Source organism: Oncorhynchus mykiss, chromosome 18, assembly GCF_057628025.1.
Source record: "Oncorhynchus mykiss isolate SJ-2025 chromosome 18, ASM5762802v1, whole genome shotgun sequence".
NCBI lineage: Eukaryota > Metazoa > Chordata > Actinopteri > Salmoniformes > Salmonidae > Oncorhynchus > Oncorhynchus mykiss.
Window position 1 is genome coordinate 41,000,594 of NC_143039.1, and position 23,775 is coordinate 41,024,368.

The 23,775-nt window shown below is 43.0% G+C and overlaps 1 protein-coding gene across 1 annotated transcript in view; it reads right to left on the reverse strand.

Annotated features, from left to right (window-relative positions):
- The window catches only part of LOC110496796 (oxysterol-binding protein-related protein 10), a 138,834-nt gene that overhangs the window by 82,471 nt on the left and 32,588 nt on the right, over window positions 1-23,775 (reverse strand). The window contains exon 3 of the mRNA XM_036952521.2: window positions 10,298-10,377. Within this exon, the coding sequence (XP_036808416.2) occupies window positions 10,298-10,377 (80 nt within the window). The remainder of the gene's footprint in view (window positions 1-10,297; window positions 10,378-23,775) is intronic.

Sequence of the window (23,775 nt, forward strand, 5' to 3'; positions counted from 1 at the left end):
AGATGCAGACAGACAGAGAGAGCATTGAATGTAGACTGCTGCGGTGCACTCACACAATCAGTCTGAGGACATGGAGAGATGGTGCGGGGGGGGGGGGGAGCGAGCGAAGGAAAAGAAGAAAAAAACAGCACTACACAGTATGCTGAAGAATAAGCCATTTGCTGAAACATTTTCTTACAAAAACAACACAATATGATGTAGTAGAATTTAAAAAACTAAACACTCGACCTCGATGTGAATATGACTTTCACAGACTTTCCAACACAAAAAGGGTTTATAGGTTTGGAAGGGTTCCCCTTCAAAGCTGTTGCCAGGTGGCACGTACCCAACTTCGCTCTCACACTCAAACAGGCAGAGAATCAGATTTGATACTGTACTGAAAGTGAGTACTCAACTGTAGCAGCTGCAGAGCCCTATGGGAGGAGATGGCAGGAGAGTTGGAGGGGTAGCGGTGGGAGGAGAAGGTGTAGGAGGGGTGCCAAGATAAGATGGGCTCTAATAGAGAGGATCATTCTGCGAGGTGATGCCATTCATGTCTACAGAAAGCACTGTGTCTCCAGAAAGGATTCACACCCCTTTACTTTGTTCACATTTTGTTGTGTTACAGCCTGAATTTAAAATGGATTACATTTACATTTTGTGTCACACAATACCCCATAACGTCAGAGTGGAATTATGTTTTTAGAAATGTTTACAAATTAATAAAAAAAATGAAAGCTGAAATATCTTGAGTCAGTAAGAATTCAAACCCTTTGTTATGGCAAGCCTAAATAAGTTTAGGAGTGAAATGTGGCTTGAAAACTCAATACATTGCATGGGCTCTGTATGCAATAATACATGATTTTTGAATGACTACCTCTCTGTACCCCAAATATAAAAATGCACCCAGTTTGTATTAAGGCACTAAAGTAAAAATGCAAGACATGTGGCAAATAAATTCACTTTATGTCCTGAATACAAAACGTTATGTTTGGGGCAAATCCAACACAACACATCACTGAGTACCACTCTTCATATTTTCAAGCATGGTGGTGGCTGCATCATGTTATGGGTATATAGAATAACTAACTTCAAAGTAATGACTCAGGACGTCGGTTGTGAGATGAAAGCTTATTTTTAGTAATAATACTGGTTCACTTGTACATAACTGACGCTATCGCTTAAAAATATATATATATATATTTTGTTTTTACTTGCGGTCAATAGTGTAATTTAATACATCAGAAATATGTACATACTGTAGTTCTCTCAATATCCATCACATGAATTCTAATACAATTACTCTTGTACATATGTAAATAATTGTAAAATAAAAATATCTTTAGATACAGCTCAATTAATTAACTGTATACATTAACTCTGTAACCCATTTAAGCTACAACATCCTGTGTTCATCTACATCTCTAAGCAGTATTTCAACTGAATAGGTCTCCTCAACAAAGTCCCTGGGGCAGTTCGAACATGACTTAACTAGGCCATCTCGGCCTGGAAACAGTTCCCCAAACTTCCCTAGTTTCCAGGCTTGTCTAGGTGTGTTATCTTCTCCGATGATTGCAACGTCACTCACTTTCAGTGGGGTGGGCTGTGGTGTGTCACAGCGGTGTGCTGACTTTAGATCCAGCAAGTAGTCTCATCGCCAGCTGTTCCAGAAGCTGGTCACAAGTCTCTGCCTGTACTTCCATCTGCATGCCATTGTTGAGCTTTGGGTGCTGAGTTTTCTGCCTGGAACAGTTCGTCAGCAGTAAGTCCACCTTGCATCTTCATGTTTGTATGAGCATTGGCTATGAATCTCTTTATCCAGGCGGTCACTCAACACTCTTCAGTTTGCTGTACCTTTCAAGCTCCAACACGGGTTCAGGGATGTCTGTGCTGTTTGGTGTGAGCTGTACAGTCACCAGGTCACTGGACTTGAGTTCTGCATCCACCTCCTCTGGATCCTTGTCGTCATCAGTCTCCTCCGACTAAAATGGGGTGATGTCAGAATGCTGGGTCCGTTCCACCATAGCTGGCTCTGTGTCACGTTTTGAACAGTTTGTCCTCTTGTAGGGATGTCGGCTGGATTTATTTTCCCTTCCATATGTGACCATGACTCTGGATTGGTCAAGGACTGGATCTCTGTCACTCTGTTTGCGACAAACTGTTTACATTTGTGAGCTGCAAATCCAATCATAGAGTCTGTCCACATTTAGATCCGTTTTTGTTCCATTTTCAGTGTGGTCATGAGGTTTTTTGCTATTCTCGCTCCAATCACAGCTCCCATGAGCTCCAGGCGTGGCAGCGTAATTGTCTTGAGTGGGGCTACCCTAGACTTTGATGTGACTAGACTTGTCATTGTTCCTCTGTCTTGTGATTCGCCTTGCATGTAAGCTACAGCACTGTAAGCCCTTTCATTTGCATCACAGAACACGTGTAGTTTCAGTGTGTGACTAGTTCTGAACACTACGGTTGCCATTCTCATGTCAGTTCAGATGGTCCCTTCATCCCAGCTGAGTCCTCTCTCCCACATTTCCTGGAGCATTTACTTGACCCTGATGTTGAAGGGGATCAGGAAGCAAAGAGGTTTGAAGATGCGTGCAGAATACTTTTCATCTGGTCCCGGTCTCCACAATAAACCTAAAGCTTTGAGCACTACTCCTTGTGTTTCTAGCATCAACGGGTTGTCATACTCCCCTCCCATTTTGTTTTCAGTTCAGGAGAGTTAGTCATCCCCTTGCAGAGGTCTGTGCCTGCAGTCGACACCATTCGTTTTGCAGTTGTCACAAAGTAAGCCTCTTCAACATCGTGTGAACTTGCAATGAAGTAATCTATATAGAGTGACTTCTGGTTGTTCTGTTTCATATTGTTTCAGGTGCTTCTTGATTGTAGCTGCCAGCAAGAATGGACTTGGGGAAGCTCCAAATAGCACACTGTTCACCCTCAGCACGCGCAGCTCCTCTTTATTTTCTCCCATTGGTGGGCATGTGAGCCACAGGAATCTCACAACGTTCGTCTCTCTCTGCTTTGGATGTCTGCAGGAAAACCTTCTTGATGTCTGCCATGAATGCGATCTCATGTAGTCTGAAATTGTCGTCATGGGACGAGACATCAAACACCACTCTGTTTTGTTGTCACCTTGTCCTCCCGGAGTACTGCGTGGTGAGGTAAGTAGTATTTCATGTTGTTTGCGCTTGATGCATTGTCCTTGGTCACATCCTATGCCATATCCTGTTGTAAGTAGTCCTCCACAACTTCATTGTATCTGTGGTACAAAGTCACACCCTTCTTCAGTCTTTTCTTCAGACCTTCAAACCGTTTCTTGGAGATTTTAATAGCTGTCTTGGAGTTCTGGCATTTCTTGTTTACATGGCAACTCCACATGGTCTAGTCCATCTTTGAAGGTGGTTGTTCTCTCGAACCTCTGTAGAGCCTCATTTACCTCTGGATTCTGTGTTGTTTTCTCGCTGGTGATACCCAGAGACTCAAGCTCCCAGAATGCATGCAGTTGCTTGAAGTCTAGTGTGTCTTCATCAAGTGGGATGAACATGCATATTGCCTCAGCGACACTTGACATGAACACGGATCCCTGCACCTACCATCCAAAGGTGATCTCTAAAGCAATCAGCGTCTCCGTCAGTCGCTCCACTCGGCATGATACCATCTGCCAGTAGTAGTCTGCTCCTATCAGGACAGAGAGTTCAGGATCATTGTCATCTTCTGGAAAGTCTGCGAGCTACAGTCCCTTTCTATTGAGCTCATGTTGAATCTGTTCACCAGGAACCTTCATCACAGCTGTGCACACTTGTGGGGTTTCAATTGCCTCTATCTCTATTCTCTGCTGTTTGTCCCAGACATTCTCTTCAATGTGTTCTGTTAGGACGTTGCTGGAGAAGAAGTTGGGAAGAGTGAGTACCTCTTCACAAGGTTTTCATGTATGAAGCTTCTCTGACTGCCTCCATCTAATAAGCCACGAGCCATCTTCCCATGCCTTTGCCGTTTGTAGCAACACAGTGTTCTGTCAATCTGGTTTCATCTTCACTAAATGGGGAATAACTGAGGAAAGAACAGCTTCTGCAGAAACAATAGGAGGTTGCACCTCCCTCCTCTTACTGGTACACACAGTAAGAGAAGTATGCTGTGTGTTTCTGTCCTAAACATACAAAGCATCTTCCAATTTTATTTAGTCTCTGTTTTTCTCTTTGCGTGCAGCAATATTGTGGTCTGTGCAGTTTTTGGATTTGTGGTCTGCAATGTCACAGAATAGACAGTTTTGTTCCTACTGCCTGGTTGTGTGCAGTGCCGCAGCAGATGGCATGTTGGGTCATTTTGTTTTCATTTCATTGGAGAAGCATGACTTGTTCCATGGTTTGCTCTCATTCTGTTGGTTGCATGTTCTTGGTCATCCCCCTGGTCTGAACCTCTTTCTGTAGGTTGCATGTTCTTGGTCATCTCCCTGGTCTGAACCTCTTTCTGTAGGTTGCATGTTCTTGGTCATCTCCCTGGTCTGAACTTCTTTCTGTAGGAAACAGACTATCCTCTACTCCCCTCTGACGACTATAGTCAAGAGCTATGTTCTCTGGAATCATCTGCAGTAAGATTGGGCATAGTAGGCTTCAATAGGATTCTGACACTACACCCAGTGATTCTAAGCTCCTAATCCGAATTTCACATTCGTCATATGTATTATATTAATGTATTTATGTCAGAGGATTTCTTTACAAGAGTGAGATTCAGCAGCTTTGACATGTGAGCACTAATCACTTTGTCATCACCGTGCGTTCCGTACCTATACTGTGGGACTCACATCCTCCTCAATTGTTCAAGTCACCAGCCTCCAATGGTCAATAGTGTAATCCAATAATAATAATAACCAATACAACAGAAATACGTACATAGTTCTCTCAATCTTCACCACATGAATTCTAATTAAATGACTCTTGTAAATAACTGTAAATGAAAAATAGTTTTAGATACAGATCAATGAATTAACTGTAAACATTAACTCTGTAAACCATTTAACACAGTATTATTTTCTTTGGCAAGAACTAAGAAGTTTTTTAGGATACAAATACATGGAATAGAGCTGAGCACAAGAATAGAGCTAAACACAGTCCGCTTTCCAACAGACACTCGGGAACTCACCTTTCAGCAGGACAATAACCTAAAACACAAGGCCAAATAGACACTGAAGTAGCTTACCAAGGCAACACTGAAATGTTCCTGAGTGGCCTAGTTACAGTTTAGACTTAAAATTGTCTTGAATATCTATGGCAAGACTTGAAAATAGCAATGATCAACAACCAACTTGACAGAACTTACCCAAAACGACTCACAGCTGTAACTGCTACTAAGGTGATTCTAACATGTACTGACTCAGGGGTGTGAATACTTATGTAAATGAGATATTTTTGTATTTCATTTTCTAAAATGTGCTAAAATTTGTCATTATGGGGATTGCGTGTAGATGGGTGAGACAAAACAATCTAAATTAATACATTTTGAATTCAGGTTGTAACACAACAAAACATGTAGTAAGTCAAGGGTACTGAATACCCTGCATTCGGGAAGGTATTCAGACTACTTGACTTACAGCCTTACTTTAAAATGTATTTAAAAAAAAATTAAATCCCCTCATCAATCTACACACAATTGCCCATAATTACAAAGTAAAAACAGCTTTTTAATAAATGTTTTCAAATTAACATTACCAGTCAAAAGTTTGGACACACCTACTCATTCAAGGGTTTTTCTTCATTTTTACGATTTTCTACATTGTAGAATAAGAGTGAAGACCTCAAAAGTATGAAATAACACATGGAATCATGTCGTAAAAAAAAAAAAAAAAAAAGTGTTAAACAAATAAAGACATATTTCAGATTCTTCAAAGTAACCACCCTTTGCCTTGATGACAGCTTTGCACACTCTTGGCATTCTCTCAACCAGCTTCACCTGGAATGCTTTTCCAACATTCTTGAAGGAGTTCCCACATATGCTGAGCAGTTGTTGGCTGCTTTTCCTTCACTCTGCAGTCCAACTCATCCCAAACCATCTCAATTGGGTTGAGGTCGGGTGATTGTGGAGACCAGGTCATCTGATGCAGCACTCCATCACTCTCCTTCTTGTTCAAATAGCCCTTACACAGCCTGGAGGTGTGTTGGGCCATTGTCCTGTTGAAAAACAAATGATAGACCCACTAAGCGCAAACCAGATGGGATGGCGTATTCCTGAAAAATGCAGTAGTAGCCATGCTGCTTAAGTGTGCCTTGAATTCTAAATAAATCACTGACAGTGTCACCAGCAAAGCACCTTCACACCACCACCTCACCTCCTCCTCCATGCTTCATGGTGGGAACCACCAAAACTCTAAAATTTGGACTCATCAGATCAAAACGACAGAGTTCCACCGGTCTAATGTTCATTGCTCATGTTTCTTGGCCCAAGCAAGTCTCTTCTGCTTATTGGTGCCCTTTAATAGTGGTTTCTTTGCAGAAATTCAACCATGCAGTCTACTCTGAACATTTGATGTTGAGATGTGTCTGTTACTTGAACTCTGTGAAGCATTTATTTGGGCTGCAATTTCTGAGGATAGTAACTTTAATGAACTTATCCTCTGCAGCAGAGGTAACTCTGGGTCTTCCTTTCCTGTGGCGGTCCTCATGAGAGCCAGTTTCATCATAGGTGATGGTTTTTGCGACTGCACTTGAAGAAATTTACAAAGTTTTTGAAATTTTCCAGATTGACTGACCTTCATGTCCCTCTTTGGGCTGCAATCCCGTTAACGGGACGATATGTCAACAGCCAGTGAAAGCGCAGGGCGCCAAATTCAAAACAGAAATCTCATACAAATTCCTCAAACATACATGTAATTTATACCATTTTAAAGGTTGTTAATCCCACCACAGTGTCCGATTTCAAATAGGCTTTACGGCGAAAGCACCACAAACGATTATGTTAGGTCACCACCAAACCAAAATAAAAACAGCCATTTTCCCAGCCAAAGAGAGGATTCACAAAAAGCACAAATAGAGATTAAATGAATCATTCATATTCATATTACACAATACATGTATGTTTTGTTTGATAAAGTTCATATTTATATAAAAAAATCTGAGTTTACATTGGCGCGTTACATTCACTAGTTCCAAAAACATCCAGTGATTTTGCTTAGCCACATCGATTCAACAGAAATAATCATAAATGTAGATGATAATACATGGAATACACATGGAATTATAGATATACCTGTCCTTAATGTAACCGCTGTGTCAGATTTCAAAAACACTTTACGGAAAAAGCAAACCATGCAATAATCTGAGACGGCGCACAGAACAATCAAGTCAAATTAGCCGCCATGTTGTAGTCAACATAAACCATAAATTACATGCTAAATATTCCCTTACCTTTGATCTTCATCAGAATGCACTCCCAGGAATCCCAGGTCCACAATAAATACTTGATTTGTCCGATAATGTCCGTTATTATGTCAAATTAGCTACTTTTGTTAGCGCGTTTGGTACACCTATCCAAACGCTGGAGCTGGTAAACCATTTTTTCGGACAAAATCTTCAAGAAGTTATATTACAGGTCGAAGAAACATTTCAAACTAAGTGCAGAATCAATCATTAGGATGTTTTTATCATAAATCTTCAATAAAGTACCACCTGGAGAATTCCTTTGTGTCTTGAGGAGGAACAGAACGCAGGAAGATATCATGCGTTATGCGCGTGACTCATTCCCCTCTCATTCAGTCCCACAACACAGTAGAAGCCTCATTCAAATTTCTATAGACGGTTGACATCTAGTGGAAGCCCTAGGAAGTGAATCTTCATTCATATCTCAAGAGAATGGGTTGAATATATAGCAACCTCAGATTTCTCACTTCCTGTTTGGATTTGTTCTCAGGTTTTTGCCTGCCATATGAGTTTTGTTATACTCACAGACTATATTCTCTATACCCCCTACCTTGTCACAACACAACTGATTGGTTCAAATGCATTAAGAAGGAAATAAATTCCTAAAGGCACACCTGTTAATTGAAATACATTCCAGGTGACTACTTCATGAAGATGGTCTTGGCCATAGTGGAGTTTGGAGTGTGCCTGTTTGAAGTTGTGGACAGGTGTCTTTTATACTGATAACAAGTTCAAACAGGTGCCATTAATACAGGTAACAAGTGGAGGACAGAGGAGCCTCTTAAAGAAGAAGTTACAGGTCTGTGAGAGACAGAAATCTTGCTTGTTTGTAGGTGACCAAATACTTATTTTCCACCATAATTTGCAAATAAATTAATAAAAAATCCTACAATGTGATTTTCTGGATTTTTTTTCTCATTTTGTCTGTCATAGTTGAAGTGTACCTAGGATGAAAATTACAGGCCTCTCTCATCTTTTTAAGTGGGAGAACTTGCACAATTGGTGGCTGACTAAATACCTTTTTGCCCCACTGTACTTCGAAAAATGTGTTTAACACTTTTTTGGTTACTACATGATTCCATATGTGTTATTTCATAGTTTTGAGGTCTCCCCTATTATTCTACAATGTAGAAAATAGTACAAATACATTTTAAACCTTGAATGAGTAGGTTTGTCCAAACTATGGACTGGTACTGTATTTATATATTTTTTAAATGGAAATATCACATTTATGTAAGTATTCAGATCCTGGGGCGTTTCTCCCATTCTTCTCTGCATATCTTCTCAAGCTCGGTCAAGTTGGATGGGGAGCGTCACTGCACAGCTATTTTCAGGTCTCTCCAGAGATTTTCGATCGGGATCAAGTCCAGGCTCTGGCTGGGCCACTCAAGAACATTCAGAGACTTGTCCCGAAGCCACTCCTGTGTTGTCTTGGCTGTGTGCTTAGGGTCATTGTCCTGTTGGAAGGAGAACCTTTGCCCCAGTCTGAATGCTTTGGAGCAGGTTTTCATCAAGGATCTCTGTACTTTCCTCCGTTCATCTTTTCCTTGATCCTGACTGGCCTTCCAATCCTTGCCGCTGAAAAACATCCCTACAGCATGATGCTGCCACCACCATGCTTCACTGTAGTCATGGTGCCAGGTTTCCTCCAGACATAACACTTGGCATTCATGGTCTGACAGTCCTTTAGGTGCCTTTTAGCAAACTCCAAGCGGGTTGTCGGTGGCTCCCGTCTGGCCTCTCTACCATAAAGGCCTAATTGGTGGAGTGGTGCAGAGATGGTTGTCCTTCTGGAAGGTTCTCCCATCTCCATAGAGTAACTTTGGAGCTCTGTCAGAGTGACTAGGGTTCTTGGTCACCTCCCTGACCAAAGCCCATTTCCCCCGATTGCTCAGTTTGGCCGAGTGGCCAGCTCTAGGAAGAATCTTGGTGGTTACAGACTTCTTCCATGTAAGAATGATGGGGGCCACTGTGTTCTTGGGGACCTTCAATGCTGCACACATTTTTTGGGGTACCCTTCCCTAGAACGTTGCCTCGAGACAATCCTGTCTCGGAGCTCTACGGACAATTCCTTTGACCTCATGGCTTGGTTTATGCTCTGACATGCACTGTCAACTGTGGGACCTTATATAGACAAATGTGTGCGCCTTTACAAATGATGTCCAATCAATTTAAATTTACCACAGGTAAATGGAAACAGGATGCACCAGAGCTTCATTTTGAGTCTTATAGCAAAGGGTCTGAATACTTATGTGAATAAGTTATTTAAGTTTTTAAATTTTAATACATTTGCAAACATTTCTAAAAAACAGATTTTGCTGTGTCATTATGGGGTATTGTGTGTCGATTGAAGAGGAAAATCGACAAATAAGGCTTATTCTATTTTAGAATAAGGCTGTAACGTACCTTCCGAATGCACTGTATATGAATGCTATCTATTTTTGCCTGCTGTGTGCATTGAGGCTGCAGGAAAGCTAAATATTTCCAAAATCCAACGACTATAGAAAAGAGCATTTGCTGTGTGCCAACAATGCACCCAACAAAAGCACAGTGGTTTGCGACAAAATCTCACAACCACAAAGCTGCCTTCTCAAACTACAGCCTTTCTCCCACTCCTGACCCCTACACTAATACCATAGTTGTCCATTCAAGCCCTTTGTCCAAAGCCATATTAACAGCAATTTAATTTCTTCCAAAGTGCCTGAACCCAAGTAATTATATCAATCTGAGCTGTGCTTACAGAAGAGGGAAATGCTTGCGATGCGATTTGTAAACTCAGTGGTATATTAATCTCTAAAGGGAAGTCAATGCTTCACTGTCACTGCACGGCTCTTCCTTAGGGACATATGCCAGGAGCTAGAGCTTAGTTGTGACTGCAGTGTGTGTGTGTGTGCACGCGTTGTAAACACCTTGGCACTGCTGTCGGAGTGGCGTCTGGCACATGCTTGGAGTTGGTTCATCCAGAATCGCTGCTCTTTGGCATTGGATGCTACGGAGAAACAAAAGGAGAGAATCAAATGTTAATTTCCATTAACCATCATCATCACAATGGGAGAAATAGAACATCATCATTACACGAGTTCATGGTCATGTCAATAGATATGCAAAACATAATGACATACATTTTGTGATGACTATCACATTTCAGATTGACATCCAATTTGTGTCTGACACATTATCAACCAATGTGCTGTGTATTCTATTAAAGGGTCAGGGTATGCATCGGTGTCTGTGTGAGGAGCTCTCACAGGCCCAAAGACGGCCTGCTATCCAAACACCAACCATGTAAAAAAGTGACTCACTGGTAGGGCTGTCGGTAGTCATGACCGCAGTAAAATTCCACGTGACCTCTTATGCAATCTGGACACGTGCTGGCAGTACCCAGCTAGCTAACGACCATCAGGTCGCTGATGGCCTGGGACTCAGGGCTCCATCGTCCCTCTAACCACTGACATCAATGCAAATGCTATCAAAAAACACATCAAACATTTACCATCAAAACAGTACTGTGCTTTTAAAACTCACCTCACTGTGATTGATCAATATGAAGAAAGAAGTTCAACAACAGGTTGAAACTGAGTGGAAAACATGGTTGCTGTCAATGTTGTTTCAAAGCCTAACACAACGAAATGGACATAGCTTTCTAGGGTGATTAACAAAAATTATCATATGCATATTAGAGCTCATGCACATACAGTTGAAGTCAGAAGTTTACATACACCTTAGCCAAATACATTTAAACGAAGTTTTTCACAATTCCTGACATTTTATCCTAGTATAAATTCCCTGTCTCAGGACAGTTAGGATCACCACTGTATTTTAAGAATGTGAAATGTCAGAATAATAGTAGAGAGAATTATTTATTTCAGCTTTTATTTATTTCATCACATTCCCAGTGGTCAGAAGTTTACATACACTCAATTAGTATTTGGTAGCATTTCCATTAAATTGTTTAACTTGGGTCAAATGTTTCGTTTTGGGTAGCCTTCCACAAGCTTCCCACAATAAGTTGGGTGAATTTTGGCCCATGCCTCCTGACAGAGCTGGTGTAACTGAGTCAGGTTTGTAGGCCTTGCTCACACACACACCTTTTCAGTTCTGCCCACACATTTTCTATAGGATTGATGTCAGGGCTTTGTGATGACCACTCCAACACACTGACTTTGCCACAACTTTGGAAGAATGCTTGGGGTCATTGTCCATTTGGAAGACCCATTTGTGACCAAGCTTCCAAACTTCCTGACTGATGTCTTGAGATGTTTCTTCAATATATGCACAATTTTCCTCCCTCAAGATGCCATCTATTTTGTGAAGTGCACCAGTCCCTCCTGCAGCAAAGCACCCCCACAACGTGATGCTGCCACCCCCGTGCTTCACGTTTGGGATGCTGTTCTTCGTCTTGCAAGCATCCCCCTTTTTCCTCCAAACATAACAATGGTCATTATGGCCAAACAGTTCTATTTTTGTTTCATCAGACCAGAAGACATTTCTCCAAAAAGTACGATCTTTGTCCCCATGTGCAGTTGCAAACCGTAGTCTGGTTTTCTATTGCGGTTTTGGAGCAGTGGCTTCTTCCTTGCTGAGCGGCCTTTCATGTTATGTCGATATAGGACTCGTTTTACTGTGGACATAAGATACTTTTGTACCTGTTTCCTCCAGCATCTTCACAAGGTTCTTTGCTGTTTTTCTGGGATTGATTTGCACTTTTCTCATCAAAGTAGATTCTCTCTATATCGACATAATCTCTCGGTCCTAGCTTTGATGCACCTGTACTGACCTCACCTTCTGGATGATAGCAGGGTGGACAGGCGGTGGCTCGGGTGGTTGTTGTTCTTGATAATCTTTTTGGCCTTCATGTGACATCGGGTGGTGTAGGGGTCCTGGAGGGCAGGTAGTTTGCCCCCGGTGATGCGTTGTGCAGACCTCACTACCCTCTGGAGAGCCTTACAGATGTGGGCGGAGCAGTTGCCGTACCAGGCGGTGATACAGCTCGTCAGGATGCTCTCGATTGTGCATCTGTAAAAGTTTGTGAGTGTTTTTGGTGACAAGCTACATTTCTTCAGCCTCCTGAGGTTGAAGAGGCGCTATTGCGCATTCTTCACCACGCTTCCTGTGTGGGTGGACCATTTCAGTTTGTCCATGATGTGTACGCCAACGAACTTAAAACTTTCCACTACTGATCCAACGATGTGGATAGGGGGATGCTCCCTCTGCTGTTTCCTGAAGTCCACGATCATCTCCTTTGTTTTGTTGACGTTGAGTGCGAGGCTATTTTCCTGACACCACACTCCGAGGGCCCTCACCTCCTCCCTGTAGGCCGTCTCGTCATTGTTGGTAATCAGGCCTACCACTGTAGCGTCGTCTGCAAACTTGGTTATTGAGTTGGAGGCGTGCATGGCCACGCAGTACAGGAGAGGGCTGAGAATGCACCCTTGTGGGGCCCCAGTGTTGAGGATCAGATGGGTGGAGATGTTTCCTACCCTCACCACCTGTGGGCTGCCCGTCAGAAAGTCCAGGACCCAGTTGCACAGGGCGGGATCGAGACCCAGTGTCTTGAGCTTAATGACGAGTTGAGTGTTATGGTGTTAAATGCTGAGCTGTAATCGATGAACAGCATCCTTACATAAGCATTCCTCTTGTTCAGATGGGTTAGGGCAGTGTGCAGTGTGATTGCGTTGTCTGTGGACCTATTGGGGCGGTAAGCAAGTTGGAGTGGGTCTAGGGTGTCAGGTCTCAAAGCACTTAATGATGATGGAAGTGAGTGCTATGGGGGGATAGTCATTTAGCTCAGTTACCTTAGCTTTCTTGGGAACAGGAACAATGGTGGCCCTCTTGAAGCATGTGGGGACAGCAGACTGGGATAGGGATTGATTGAATATGTCCGTAAACACACCGCCCAGCTAGTCTGTGCATGCTCTGAGGACGCGGCTAGGGATGCCATCTGGACCGGCAGCCTTGCGAGGGTTTTACTCACGTTGGCTGCGGTGAAGGAGAGCCCGCAGGTTTTGGTAGCAGGCCGTGTCAGTGGCACTTTATTGTCCTCAAAGCGAGCAAATAAGTTGTTTAATTTGTCTGGGAGCAAGACGTCGATGTCCACGACAGGGATGGTTTTCTTTTTGTAATCCGTGATTGACTGTAGACCCTGCCACATACATCTTGTGTCTGAGCCATTGAATTGTGACTCTACTTTGAATATATACTGACGCTTAGCTTGTTTGATAGCCTTGCGGATGGAATAGCTACACTGTTTGTATTCGGTCATGTTTCCGGTCGCCATGATTAAAAGCAGTGGTTCACACTTTCGATTTTGCTGTGATGCTACCATAAATCCACAGTTTCTGGTTGGGGAAATTTTTAATAGTCACCGCGGGTACAACATCACTGATGCACTTGCTAATAAACTCACTCACCAAATCAACGTATACATCAATATTGTTGTCTGAGGCTATCCGGAACATATCCAAGACCACGTGATCAAAGCAATCTTGAAGCGTGGATTCAGATTGGTTGGACCAGCATTGACCAGACCTGAGCTCAGGCGTTTCCTGTTTTAGTTTCTGTCAATAGACTGAGAGCAACAAATGGAGTCGTGGTCAGATTTGCCGAAAGGAGGGCGAGGGAGGGCTTTGTATGCGTCGCAGAGTAGCAATGATCCAGAATGCTGCCAGCCCGGGTCACACATTCGATATGCTGATAAAATTTAGGGAGCCTCGTTTTCAGATTAGCCTTGTTAAAATCCCCAGCTACAATAAATGCAGCCTCAGGATGTGGTTCCCAGTTTACATAGAGTCCAATGAAGATCTTTCAGGGCCATCGAGGTGTCTGCTTGGGGGGGATATACACGGCTGTGATTATAATCGAAGAGAATTCTCTTGGTAGATAATGCAGTCGGCATTTGATTGTAAGGATTTCTAGGTCAGGTGAACAAAAGGACTTGAGTTCCTGTATGTTATTATGATCACACCACGACTCGTTAATCATAAGGCATACACCACCACCCTCCTTCTTGCCAGAGAGATGTTTTTTCTGTCGGCGCAATGCTTGAAGAAACCGTGTGGCTGTACTGACTCCGATAACGTATCCCGAGTGAGCCATGTTTCCGTGAAAGAGACTGTTACAATCTCTGATGTCTCTCTGGAAGGCAACCCTTGCTCAAATTTCGTCTACCTTGTTGTCAAGAGACTGGACATTGGCGAGTAGTATCCTTGGAAGCGGTGAGCGATGTGCCCGTCTACGGAGCCGGACCAGAAGACCGCTCCGTCTGCGACGCCGTTGTTTTGGGTTGCCTACTGGGATCCAATCCATTGACCTGGGTGGTGGTCCAAACAGAGGATCCGCTTTGGGAAAGTCGTATTCCTGGTCGTAATGTTGGTAAGTTAACGTTGCTCTAATAGTTCTTCCCGGCTGTATGTATTAGACTTACGATTTCCTGGGGTAACAGTGTAAGAAATAATACATAAAACTGCATAGTTTCCTAAGAATGCGAAGCGAGGCAACACTCTGTCAGCGCCAACAACTCCCTATGCCTTCATTAATAACAACACTGTTTCACGACGCATCAGTGACATGGCAGGAGATGTTTTGAAACAATTACTGCTTCGCATACAAGCCAGATAATTCCATGTGTTACAGCTGGATGAGTCAACAGACGAGGTGGGCCTGGCACAGCTCCTGGTATATGTCCATTACGTTTATGGGGGGGGTCAATTAAGGAAGACATCCTCTTCTGCAAACCACTGGAAACCAGGACAACAGGAGAGGATATTTTTAAAGTACTGGACAGCTTTGTGACAAATGGACTTCGGTGGTCAAGATGTGTTGGTACTGATGGCGCAAAAGCCATGAAAGGGAGACATAGTGGAGTGGTAATGCAGTGCAAGCAGTTGCTCCCGATGCCACGTGGGTACACTGCAGCATCCACCGAGAGGCTCTTGCTGCCAAGGGAATGCCTGACAGCTTGAAAGACGTTTTGGACACTACAGTGAAAATGGTTAACTTTGTTAAAGCAAGGCCCCTGAACTCTCGTGCATTTTCTGCACTATGCAAGGATATTGGCTTCGACCATGTAACGCTTTTACAACATACAGAAGTGCGCTGGTTATCAAGGGGCAAAGTATTGACATGAGCTTAAAGTTTTCTTTACTGACCTTCATTTTCACTTGTCTGACCACTTGCATGATAACGAGTTTCTCACACGACTGGCCTACCTGGGTGATGTTTTTTCTCGCCTGAATGATCTGAATCTAGGATTACAGGGACTCTCCGCAACTATATTCAATGTGCGGGACACAATTGAGACTATGATTAAGAAGTTGGAGCTCTTCTCTGTCTGCATTAACATGGACACCACCCAGGTCTTTCCATCATTGTAGGATTTTTTTGTGCAACTGAACTCAGGCTTACGGACAATGTCAAATGTGATATAGCGAAACACCTGAGTGAGTTGGGTGCACAATTACGCAGTGTCACGAACCTCGCCGAAGATGGTGCCTCTTCCTGTTCGGGCGGTGCTCGGCGGTCGTCGTCGCCGGCCTATTAGCTGCCATCGATTCCCTTTCCGTTTGTTTTGGGTTATTGGGTAATTGGGTACACCTGTTTAGTATTAGGTTTTGTTTGTAGGGTATTTAAGGGCACTAGGCCCGCTGGGTATTTGTGCGGGCTTGTCATTGTTACTCTGTGTTTGATGGTGTGATTTATTTTTGTGTATTTATTCTCCGGACTAGTTTGTCCTGTTTTGGACTGGCAACATATATACGCCCTGTGTGTTGGCGTGACTGTTTTGTTGTGCTGGGGAATAAATTGGAAGAAACGACTGAACCTTGCTCTCTGCGCCTGAATCCACCCACCACACCTAGTTGACCGTAACATGCAGATACTTTCCCGAAACAGAAAACACAAACAACTGGATTCGTTATCCCTTTCATGCTCTGCGTCCAGTCCACTTACTGATATCTGAACAAGAGAGCCTCATCAAAATCGCAACAAGAGGTTCTGTGAAAATTTGATTTAAATCAGAAGCCACGGTCCGATTTCTGGATTGGGCTGTGCTCAGAGTATCCTGCCTTGGCAAATCACGCTGTTAAGACACTGATGCCCTTTGCAACCAAGTACCTATGTGAGAGTGGATTCTCGGCCCTCACTAGCATGAAAACTAAATACAGGCACAGACTGTGTGAGGAAAATGATTGAAGACTGAGACTCTCTCCAATACAATCCAACATTGCAGAGTTATGTGCATCCTTTCAAGCACACCCTTCTCATTAACCTGTGGTGAGTTATTCACAATTTGTGATGAACAAATAAGGTTTAATGTGTAAGATGTTTAAATAAAAAGCAAAATTATTAATTATTATATTATTATTTGTACCCTGGTCCTATAAGAGCTCTTTGTCACTTCCCGTGAGCCGGGTTGTGACAAAAACTCACACTCATTCTTATGTTTAATAATAAATGTATTGTATGTGGCAGGCTTACAATTATGGCAAAAAAACAACATTTGAGAGTGCGCTGACCCTGGTGCTAGAGGGGGTACACAGCTGGAGGTTGAATGTTTGAAGGGGTACGGGACTATAACAATTCTGGGAACCACTGGTCTAGACTATCTAGACCAATTGGGCTGATCATTCGGAGTGACTGGTAAAACTTTAGTTCAAGAGTAATTCAGCATCTCAACCTATTCCGTGAGATACAATTTAATATTATGTACCAAAGTCTCAAGTCCCCACCCATGGAGAAAATAAAATCATTTAATTGGCAACGTAACCAAATATAGCAGCATTGTCTGGACTCCTGGAGTCCCTAGTAGTGATTAACTGAAACAATGGGCAGGTTGATCATAAATGGTGAAGTACTGAATGTTAAATCTATTCATGTGAGTTAAGCTCGAGAACAAGTCATTTCTTGGAATGATAATGGCCTCAATTTGAGCACTGACATGAGTGTCTGTCAATCACTTAAGTCCTTCACTGTTTTTCAAGCACCCGAAATGTCGCTTGAGTGAAGTGGCACGAGAAGAACACTAGGACAGATTCAGAGACACATACACACAGATGAATGCCAATGTGAAACTTAAAACAGTACCTTCTCCAGCGAATAGCTCCTCTGCACTCAAGCAAAGGCTCTGTTCATGCAGGCTATTCCTAATGAAACACCTGCACTGTCAGTCTGTTAAGAACCCCCGCCCCCATTGATTCCTTCTACACCATAAACATATATTTTCCTTTCAAAACGTCGCATTTAGATCAGCAATTTTGGGTCTTGATTTACACCGGCTATGCCGTGATTGTACATAATTAGCTATCTGTAATGAACAGAGGTGGATCTGGCAGAGCACCTGTTTTGAATGATGAAAAGGACGCCAAGTCTCTAACATGAGCTATTTGCACACTAATCATTTCTTAGCGAAGACCGGGTCGTTCTTGTGCTCATTCTAAGAGGTAACCTATAAGGAGGCCAATGCTAATGAAAAATTCAAAGATGGTGTTTAGTTTTTAAAAAAGGTTTGTAGTTGGACGGCTGGCAGTTCCATTCAGTTGATGAATAAGCCACGCTTGTTTTGAAAAATGAGAACAAATAGCACAACACAGTCCTACCCATTTACAATGAGCAACTAGTACTACTCGACAATGCTCTACACATCCCTTTTAAAATAACAATATCTCTGCATTTCAATAAGGTCAACATGCGCTTCAATGTAGACTCTCAAGAGGGCACTAATGTATATCCATTGCCATTCAAGTATTACACCATGACCATGCAATTACACTGCTGCTAATTACAATGATTGAATGGATGTTGTTGGCTATAATAATACGGTCATACTCTCGTGGGAACTCGTAGGGGGATCTGATTAAGGTGAAGAGATAATATGACAGGGCAGCGCTCTGAATATGTACTTCATAACTGAAAGTGATGGAAGTTAAGTTAAACATGACTACTATGGGACAGTAGGGATTATTGCAGTTGCTGGGAAGAACATTGTAAAGCCTGGGGCTTATTCTACGCAGTGGCCGCTCGCAAAAATGTAATGAATGTAGTAGGGCTGCACAATTAATCAAATTCACATCGAAATCGCAATACTGACATGCACAATATCCATATTGCAAGAGATCCATATAAATCACGCACATTAAAACACCACTATGCCACGTGAAACATCCGTTTTTCTAGTTTACTCCGTTTGTCATCTCATTCCCTCCCCTCTTGTGGCTGCCTCCCACACACACCAAGTTCCACCCCATCTCAATCAACGCAGCGCAGTTCCTCCTCGCTGTTAGATTCACTAGGAGTTGTTCTATTAAGACAAAAGCTGTTCTGTTCGGTCAAATGCAGTAAACAAATTATTCCAAAAAAAGAACGTTGCAGCTTTCCACTTTGCTTCTTAATATAAATCATTCTATTTCAATGATTCCAACAATTCATCCCGAGTGTTTTGATCTACAGGTAACTGCCAAAATAAAGGAAACACTTGAGTAAATGAGGGATACAAAGTATATTGAAAGAAGGTGCTTCCACGTAGGTGTGGTTCCTGAGTAAATTAAGCAAGCAATATCCCAACATGCTTACGGTCATGTATAAAAATGCCCAGTTTCCCATTATTTTGGCTACCATGGCTAGATGAAGAGATCTCAGTGACTTTGAAATAGGGGTCTCAAGGGAGCATAGGGGGTTTAAAGGATGTGTGTGTGTCTCAGGCTGCGTTTACACAGGCAGCCCAATTCTGAAAATTTTTTGACTAATTGGTCTTTTGACCGATCTGATGCGATTGATCAAAAGACCAATTAATGGAAAAAAATATCAGAATTGGGCTGCCTGTGTAAATGCAGCCTTTGTCAGCAGATCTCAACCCAATTGAACACTTACGGGAGATTGTAGACCGACGTCTGAGAAAGTTTTCAACAATCATCAACAAAACATCAAATGATTGAATTTCTCATGGACGTTCCAGACACTTGTAGAATCTATGCTAAGGTGCATTTAAGCTGTTCTGGCTCGTGGTGGCCCAACGCCCTATTAAAAAGGCACACATCACACCGAATGAGGATCTAGCGTATGTCTACCGATCGTTCAGCACACTGTGTTTTAGGGACCACCCGCTGTAGATGTCTGACTGCAGACATTTTCGCTTGATTTTACATGTAAATTTGGTAAGCACTAGGTTCGCAAATTACGGCTGGCACTTGGTTCAGAGGTGCTAAGTACTCTCGGCTGCCACATTGTATGCCACGCTGGAGACAGGCGCAGGAATACGAAATAGGGGGATTTAATACTCCACCCAAAATACAACATGCCATGAAAGGCACGGGGACAAAGCTCAAAACAATTACAGGGATGCAACGCAAAACAAAAGAGCGAGTTTAAATTTGTTCTTAACTGACTTGCCTAGTTAAATAAAGGTAAAAAATAAATAAAACATTTATACAATTACTAATCGGGGGGAATGGGAACCAGGTGTGCGTAATGAGACAGTTCAGTGGTGCCTAGCGGCCAGTGACGTAGACCTCCGGAACTGGTGCACAGAAAGAGCAGCAGTACCAGGGGAATCCATGATATTGGCCAGCAAACGCTATTGGTGTGTTTAACTCCTAAGACACTGTATGTTGGTATATCTTTCATTTTGGCAGTTACCTGTAGATCACAAACGTGTAAAAACGCAAATCGAATTTTGAATTTCGAATTTACGTTCATCTCCTAGAGATGAACGTACTTTGGTGCGAAAAGTGTGAATCGATCCCGGAACAGCAAAGGACCTTGTGAAGATGCTGGAGGAAACAGGTACAAAAGTATCTATATCCACAGTAAAACGAGTCCTATATCGACATGTATCGATATATCGACACATATCTTCAGCAAGGAAGAAGCCACTGCTCCAAAACCACTATTAAAAAGCCAGACTACAGTTTGCAACTGCACATGGTTGTCACGTTCACTGTCTGGAGGCTCCGGACTGGGGACCGTCGCTGGAGGCTCCTTTCCCTGGATCATCACTGCAGGCTTCGCACCATGGATCATCACTGGAGGCTTCGGGCCATGGATCATCACTGGAGGCTTCGGGCCATGGATCATCACTGGAGGCTTCGGGCCATGGATCATCACTGGAGGCTTCGGGCCATGGATCATCACTGGAGGCTTCGGGCCATGGATCATCACTGGAGGCTTCGGGCCATGGATCATCACTGGAGGCTTCGGGCCATGGATCATCACTGGAGGCTTCGGGCCATGGATCATCACTGGAGGCTTCGGGCCATGGATCATCACTGGAGGCTTCGGGCCATGGATCATCACTGGAGGCTTTGGGCCATGGATCATCACTGGAGGCTTCGATCCACGGATCATCACTGGAGGCTTCGGACCACGGATCATCACTGGAGGCTTCGGACCATGGATCATCACTGGAGGCTTCGTACGTGGAGCCGGAACAGGTCTCACCGGACTGAGGAGACGTACTAGAAGTGTGGTGCGGGGAGCTGCTACAACGCGTCCTGGCTGGATACCCACTTTAGCTCGGTGAGTGTGGAGAGCTGGCACAGGACGCACTGGCCTATGAAGGCGCACTGGAGGCATAGTGCGTAGAGCCGGCGCAGGATATACTGGACCGTGGAGGAGCACTGGAGGTCTGGAGCGTAGAGCTGGCACAACGCGTCCTGGCTGGATGCCCACTCTAGCACGGCAAATGCGAGGAGCTAGCACTGAGCGCACCGGGCTGTGAATGCGCACTGGAGACACAGTGCGCATCTCTGCATAACACGGTGCCTGACCAGTCACACGCTCCCCACGGTAAGCACAGGGAAGTTGGCTCAGGTCTAAACCCTGACCGCCAATCTCCCCGTGTGCCTCCCCCAAAAGCTGCCTCTCAGGCTTCCGTTGTTGACCTAACTTCGCTGCCTCCGCCTACTTCCATGACAGGGTATTGTCCCCTGCCATAATCTCCTCCCCGGTCCAGCTCGTCTTCCAAGTTGGTGCACACTGCTTGGTCTTTTTGTGGTGGGTAATTATTTTACGTTCACTGTCTTCAAACTCCCGGTCATAAATGAGCCAAGGCACAGCGTGCATGTAATTCCACATCTTTAACTTCTTCGATATAGGGGGCGCTCTTTTAATTTTTGGATAAAAAAAACGTTCCCGTTTTAAACAAGATATTTTGTCATGAAAAGATGCTCGACTATGCATATAATTGACAGCTTTGGAAAGAAAACACTGACGTTTCCAAAACTGCAAAGATATTATCTGTGAGTGCCACAGAACTGATGCTACAGGCGAAACCAAGATGAAATTTCAAACAGGAAATGCCCCAGATTTTGAAGGCGCTGTGTTCCAATGTCTCCTTATATGGCTGTGAATGCGCAAGGAATGAGCCTCCTCTTTCTGTCATTTCCCCAAGGTGTCTGCAGCATTGTGACGTATTTGTAGGCATATCATTGGAAGATTGACCATAAGAGACTACATTTACCAGGTGCTCGCTTGGTGTCCTCCGTTGCAATTATTGCATAATCTCCAGCTGCGTGCATTTTTCCATTTGCTTCAGAGGAGAAACCCAACTGCCACGAATGACTTATCATCGAATAGATATGTGAAAAACACCTTGAGGATTGATTCTAAACAACGTTTGCCATGTTTCTGTCGATATTATGGAGTTAATTTGGAAAAAAGTTTGGCGTTGTAATGACTGAATTTTCTGGGTTTTTTCTTAGCCAAACGTGATGAACAAAACGGAGCGATTTCTCCTACACAAATAATATTTTTGGAAAAACTGAACATTTTCTATCTAACAGAGTCTCCTCATTGAAAACATCCGAAGTTCTTCAAAGGTAAATTATTTTATTTTGAATGCTTTTCTTGTTTTTGTGAAAATGTTGCCTGCTGAATGCTAGGCTTAATGCTATGCTAGCTATCAATACTCTTACACAAATGCTTGTGTAGCTATGGTTGAAAAGCATATTTTGAAAATCTGTGATGACAGTGTTGTTAACAAAAGGCTAAGCTTGTGAGCCAATATATTTATTTCATTTGCGATTTTCATGAATAGTTAACGTTGCGTTATGCTAATGAGCTTGAGGCTATGATTACGCTCCCGGATACTGTGTTGTGGACAAATGGCTTAAGGACAACAAAGTCAAGGTATTGGAGTGGCCATCACAAAGCCCTGACCTCAATCCTACAGAATATTTGTGGGCAGAACTGAAAAAGTGTGTGCGAGCAAGGAGGCCTACAAACCTGACTCAGTTACACTAGCTCTGTCAGGAGGAATGGGCCAAATTTCACCCAACTTATTGTGGGAAGCTTGTGGAAGGCTACCCGAAACATTTGTCCCAGGTTTTAAAGGCAATGCTACCAAATACTAATTGAGTGTATGTAAACTTCTGACCACTGGGAATGTGATGAAAGAAATAAAAGCTGAAATAAATCATTTCTCCCTACTATTATTCTGACATTTCACATTCTTAAAATAAAGTTGTTTTTTTTTACTAGGATTAAATGTCAGGAATTGTGAAAAACTGAGTTTAAATGTATTTGGCTAAGGTGTATGTAAACTTCCGACTTCAACTGTAGATGTAATATGGATAATTATTATAGATGAGATTGAATGTGTTCTAGGCAATTTTCAAGTTTTTAATGTTCCATTGATCTTTTAAAATATTTTATCTTTGTCTGATTTTGCAGTGGGATTGAATTGGATTTACAGGTTTTATTTTGTTGCCATTATCACCAAAGACTCTATAAAGCATTATGCTACTTCACAATAATGTATGATTTGCAGTCAGGCATCTCAATTAGCCCCTTGAAAAGCAGTGAGAATGACTTGACCCTTATAAACACCCCTATTGTCTTATTGATGGCATCATGTGATCAACAGCTTAATTTTACATTTGATCATTCAAACATGATTCAATTCATGCTTTCCCCCATTTTTATGTCATACTCTCTGGAGCAATGAGCATGGGTCTGGGCGAAGCTCGAAACAGAATGCTCCCTCTCTTAGACTAAAACGAATTACCCTATGCTCCCTTGGTTGGATAACAGATGAAGACAGAGCCTGTGCTTTGGCGCCTGTATCAGATCTCACATAATTCCCCCTGGCTTCAATACAACATTCCTAAATTCAACTTAAAGTGTTCGACCAAGGACACCTGGAGGGAGATTATTGGCTTGTAGAAATATGAACCTTCTCAGTGACTTGGCACTTGACAATTTGTGAAAGGGAATTCAAGTGCATCCACATCATGGAAAGAAAGAACACATTCACATCTGGGCTGTACAAATCACCCGTAAGGCGATACTAAAGAGGGGTCTGTTGTTGCAGACTCGCCGAAGGTCGTTGAATAGGAAACTTGTTCCTGGCTGAACCTTGATCTTCTCCCTTCCCCATAGACGCCCAGGGTTTCCATGA